Source organism: Festucalex cinctus, chromosome 1 (genome assembly GCF_051991245.1).
Source record: "Festucalex cinctus isolate MCC-2025b chromosome 1, RoL_Fcin_1.0, whole genome shotgun sequence".
NCBI classification, from domain to species: Eukaryota; Metazoa; Chordata; class Actinopteri; order Syngnathiformes; family Syngnathidae; genus Festucalex; species Festucalex cinctus.
The window spans coordinates 62,887,699-62,893,698 of record NC_135411.1 but is presented as its reverse complement, the minus strand read 5'-3'; the positions used below and the strand labels follow the sequence as shown (position 1 = coordinate 62,893,698).

General features: G+C 37.2%; 1 protein-coding gene across 3 annotated transcripts in view; it reads right to left on the bottom strand.

Moving 5' to 3' along the window:
* Positions 1-289: 289 nt before the first annotated feature.
* Positions 290-6,000, bottom strand: part of ntn1b (netrin 1b) — a 69,786-nt gene continuing 64,075 nt past the window's right edge. For all 3 annotated transcript variants that reach the window (XM_077500888.1, XM_077500897.1, XM_077500906.1), the window contains exon 7: positions 290-2,135. In XM_077500888.1, coding sequence (XP_077357014.1) covers positions 1,813-2,135 — 323 coding nt within the window. In that variant the 3' untranslated portion in view covers positions 290-1,812. The remainder of the gene's footprint in view (positions 2,136-6,000) is intronic.

Sequence of the window (6,000 nt, the reverse complement as noted above, 5' to 3'; positions counted from 1 at the left end):
ATAAACTACAATATGATAACTGCTATTTACCTTTTTAAATACACAACAAAATTGTTTGTTGATTTCTATGGGAGGCTGGAATTGCACCTATTGAGTTCCATGACAAATGATGATCTGAGTTCCAGTGTGGTCACAGAACAATTTAATCATGCATCTCAAGGCACCACTATATTTATATATATTGAAACGCCACGTTTGCCATTAACCATGCTTTCTTGTTACAAGTCCAGTTTTCAGCAGGTCGATGTTTTTTTTTTTTTTTTTTTTTTTTACTTCCATAGAAAAATAATACATCTTTTTTCATTTTATTGTGTAAAGAGTGTGGCAGTGCACAGTCACTGAGCAAATGGGAACAAATAACAAAAGTTAAAACACTTGCTGAGTAAAATATATACACAGATCTGAAGGACTTTTCTTACTCATAATTTAAAATGTCACCACTGTTACGGCAATGAGTGGTTATAGCGACAGCATAAAACAAAATAAACAAGTTAGGTATTATTAATAAAGTTAAATGGTTGTGTTGTCATCCGAAAAGTGATGCATATATTCATAAACAATTCATCAGGGAAAGAAGCATTATCATCTGTACAAGTGGCACTTTCCAATAGTTAATATCACATAACATGTAACGATATTTTTTTAATCAAATGGCACAATAGAGTATGTTTACCCTCTTGCATGCCACTTGAAAAAATATGAACATATCTCATATGTTCTAAAATAGTCAACTAGTTGTAGTAAGTGCAGAGTTGACGTGTCTATTCTACATCTAGTTGAGGCTATGTCATTTAGCTAGTGGGTATGTATGCACATAAAGTCACTTTACACTGCAGAGGTCACCACGACAACGCCCGTGTTAGCATCTGGATGTAACGTTTGCATTTGAGGAGCTGACCACAGCTATGAACACTTTCACAATTTCACTTCAGAAAAATTGGGCAACTTATTTTTTTTTTTACTTAAACTCATTCACTGACAGCCATTTTCATGGAAGCAAACCCTTTCACTCCCGGCTGTTTTACAGGATTTTGACTGATTTTGCAAGGCCCACAGAATATTGTGTTTTTTTGTTATAAAAACATGGAAAGAGTCTCTTCTTTCATCGGAAAAAAAGTATGTTTCTATCTGTTTCTGTTGTGCAGCAATTAGCATTAGAATATAGCTAAGTTTCATAATGATTCACAAATCTGTTTAGAATTGTGGGGGAACAGCTTGTTTTCAACATGGGCCTGGATGATCTTTTATACTTTGCTGCCCCCTGGCCGTTTTTACAATTACTACCATTTTTTTTCCACCAATTCACTGCAATGCAGAGGCTGCATCAAAGCCTTATGTATGCCCTAGCATAAAACAAACAAACAAACACTAAAACGTATAAATACGTCTTTGGGACACTTAATATGTTTAAAATAGAACATATTTATATGTTTTTGGGAGCAAATGAGTTATTGAAAAAGTCAATTCATGTTCAATTCAGGGAAATTCCTAAAAAAAAAAAAAAAAGGTTACAGATGATTAGGGGATTTTTAAGTATTGTGATGAAACTAATCTTTAACATTAGGTGCAAACTCTGCAAACAGACAAAAAGAAACAGAATGACCATATAATAAGCTCCTTCACAAAAAAAACAAACGTTTTTTTTTGTTTATTTAATGTTTTGTCCCAACTGAGAGCAGCAGCCCCTTCTACGTTGCACCTGGGTCGTTATGGGAATCATCTTTCCAGTTTTGTTTGTCATCCCTTCTTCCTTGCAAATCATTGGAGATTGACCTCCACTTTCCCTTCCTCCCTCCCTCCCTTTTTTCCCCTCTAGCACTTTCCCCTCTTGTCGCGCTGCTGGAATTTCCGAAGGCGGCGTCCCCACAGGTCCTTCCAAGGGATGAGCAGGCTGCCCTTGTCGGCCACCACCCCGCTCTGCCCCGGGGAGTCGTCGTCGTCCGAGCCCATGAGCAGGTACTTCCTGCCGGGTTTGATCTTGGGACATTTGCAGGCCACGTCCTTGGCGCGCACCCACAGTAGCTGGTCCCCGCGACGAATGCGCTGCTCGCCTTGTTTGTACACCGATATGATGTTGACGGTGAACTTCCACCACTCGCCTGCTTTGTCCCCTTTGAGCACGTGCACCTGGACAGCTGAGAGAGGACAACACAAGAAATCTTCAAGGGGATAGAATTTGAAATATGGACTTTTCAGGATCAAACATTTGTATTAGGAGGATTGGGATTTGAAGTTTCACTGAAAAAACGTTTCATTGGACTGAACTAAAAAAAAAAAATGCTGTAATTTGTTACAGCAAAATTTTTGAATTTTTCTCGTTATATTCATGATTTATTTGAAACCATCATTTTCTATGTAGTATAAATCAAATACATTTATTTATCCCAAGCCAAATAAAAAAGTTACATCCATGTAACTTTTTACTTTGTAATAAACTTATTAAAGTCAATTTTATTACTTTACCCCAAATCGAATATCTGATTCAGTATGAACAAAATTTGCAGGGTACAATGTGAGCTGGCTGCCAGACAAATTGTAGGACACCCATAGATGAACACACATACACAACCACTTCAAGGGACAATTTAGTGTTCAATTAACATACGTACTAGGCACAGGGAGAACATGGAAGCTCCACACAGGAAGGTTGGAGGGTGGATTTGAACCCTGTACTATTGCATTGTGAGGTGGATGTGCTTAGCAGTGGGCCACCAAGCTAGTTGAAATAAAACAAAAATATGTTTGCAGTCAAATAAACTGCCATTAATAACGGGTAAAGTAATAAAATTGACTTTAATAAGTTTATTCCAAAGTAAAAAGTTACTTGGATGTAATTTTTTCATTTGGCTTGGGAAAAATAATTGTATTTGATTTATATTAAATTGAAAATGATGCTTTCAACCAAATCATAAATATAATGAGAAAAACTTGAAAAATAAATAAATAAATAAATAAATAAATAAATAAATAAATAAATAAATAAATAAATAAATAAATAGCTGTAATGGAGGTTATGTTAGTTAACTAAAACTAACAAAAAAAACTAAAGCTAAAATTCAAAAAACAATTTCGTTAATAAAATAATAAATACAATAATAAATAAATAATAAAATTAATAATAATATGCTTTTTAAAAAATGAAAACTAACTGAAACTATATTTTATATTTACAAAACTAACTAAAACTAAATATAATTATTGCAAAAATGTCCTTCGTTTTAGTCTTTGGTAATTATGAAAAATGAGCCATTTGGGGTGATTTTAAGTAGATTTATTTTGATATTAACTGGAATAAGGACATTTGAAAGTGTGCCACATCTAGCAGCAGCCAATAGAAAAGCACCTTCAGATGACGTCGCTCCCATGGTGTTTTTTTAAAATATTGCACACAAGTAATACATTTTTTTTTAAACTAAAACTAATACTGAAACTATCCATCCATCCATCCATCCATCCATCCATCCATCCATCCATCCATCCATCCATCCATCCATCCATCCATCCATTTTCTTGACCGCTTATTCCTCACAAGGGTCGCCGGGGGTGCTGGAGCCTATCTCAGCTGGCTATAGCAAGTAGGCGGGGTACATCCTGGACTGTTTGCCAGCCAATCGCAGTAATTAAAACTTACTAAATTTAAAAAACAAAACTTAAAACAAAATAAAAACTAAAATGAAAAATTCCAAAACTATAATAACCCTGGCTGTAACAAATTACAGCCATTTTTTTTTTTTTTTTTAGTTTAGTCCAATGAAACAATTTTTTTCAGTGTTGGCTTGACTCTGGTGCTTGCGAGCGTTTTCTCTGGGTCACTTCCGTCCACATTTGAAAAATGCAGGTTCATTGATTTCATTGAAAAGTAAATCATGAGACAATGACTAGTCAGTCCGTGGTTTTGCACCAGTGAGCTGAAGGCATCTCGACAATAATGCCAATAATAATTCTTTTACGCCAAAGCTGGTTTCAGCAGACAAACTTCCCATAAGAGAAGAATTCAGCCCTCGCCGGTGGAGCCAAACAGATCATTTTCTTCACATCGCTTTGATTGCTGTAAGAACACATCTCTGGAGCTAATCTGGCCTTGATGTGCCTTACAATATGGCTTTCATTTCAACTGTGTTATTCATATTTATTTAAAATAGTGCACACGATTCTAATCTTCAGCACGTTGGTTGAGATGACAGGAAATTGCTCAAAAGAGTCACGCAAAGCAGCTGCATGTGTGCAGAATCATCTTATCTCTTGATCCATATTTCATGTAACGCTACAATTCCTGTGTTATTAAACACGTCGAGTCATAGGGGAACGTCGTAATGTATTTCAGAATAAAGCCAATAGCGTCTGCTATTATTCAATATCGTCATTCCTATCACCATTGAGTGAAAGACGTGAGATCATACAATATGAATGACCCAACCTATAAGGTTTTTGAGATACAAGCCATCATTTGGCAGATTATTTTTTTTTTTTTGCTTTCTCTTACGTACTTTATGGTGGCAAGTAACTTAAAAGGAACCCTGACTGTAATGACAAGCTTTCCCTGTATTATTTATTTGGTTGTAATTAACATGACTATGAGATTCATTTTTCAAAAGTCATTTCCAGTTTAATACATTTTGTAGATTTGCACGTACACTGCCATTGTTGTTTACGTTGCAACGCATTCACTGTGTGGTGATGTAAAATGGCGGCTGGCTCACTGCCAAGCAGTGTGAAACAGATATAAAGAAAGCGAGGTAAGCCTCGTAGAGTTCAGCTCTTCACCAGACGCATTCAAGAGACAATGGCGGCGTACGTACAAATAAAGTTTCCACAGAACGTATTAACCTGCAAATGATATTTGAAAAACAAATAGTTCTGTTAGTAACAACCAAATAAATCATAAGGAGCAAACTTGTCATGACAGTCAGGGGTCCTTTTAAGTCAAATCACAATTCACAATAAGCAGGTGCCTGCGAAATACTGAACAATTCATCAAAAGAGAGGCCTCAAGAAGACTTTTTGCCCTCACTCTTTTAGTTAATTGTAAAACTAATGTTAAAATAATTAGGATTACGTATTGTAACAACGCCCTGCGATTGGTTGGCAACCAGTCCAGGGTGTCCCCTGCCTACTGCCCAGAGCCAGCTGAGATAGGCGCCAGCAGCCCCCGCGACCCTTGTGAGGAATAAGCGGTCAAGAAAATGGATGGATATTGTAACAACCTAACTTTGCTTTAGGAACGGCGACTTAGCTTAAAGCTAGCAAACAATGCAAACCACGCTTGACATGCTAACTGCTAGCGTTGATAGTTGTTTGAGAAGCAACGGTGCCCCCCCTGGGGGTCAGTGCAACACAATGAATGGATTGCAATCAAAACACATAAACTGTGTAATTCATTACGTTCTATTTAATTATGTTATTATTACTCAATGGTTTTTTTTTTTAATTAATGATTTTTCCTTATTAAAAAATACAATTTGTTTATGGGGGAGGCTGGAACAGATTAATGACATTTCCATTTAGGAGGAGGAGGGGGAGTTATAGAGCATGACCACATAAAGAATTAAACTGGTGTCTCAAGGTACCTCTGTGCTCATTATAGACAGTGAAGTAATGCATTTTCTTTTAAAACAAGACAGGTGTTTTCTTCTGAGTTCTTTACATCTCTCACTGAACATAATCACATTTTGGGAATCCACTGGCAGTCCTCTCATTAGAGCCGAGAATGAGTTGAACTGGAAAGGGCGGGGCATTTCGCCGCGTATGTGTGTGCGTCTGCACAAAATACACACAATATCGAAAGAAAGAAGATTTGTTGAGCAGAGTAGAGTGAGCTCTCACAGGCCTGCCATTCAATCGCAGCCCTCTCCTTCATCCACACACATAAAGGGTGCGTGAGAGGGGGGGGTGGCGAGAGGAGAGGCCACTGTTTGTCTTCCCAGCCACAGAATAAGTCGCAGGAGAATCGCAATATGGTCCGACCTCATGAGCTATCCGGGTTCTGCTCCCAGAGCCCCA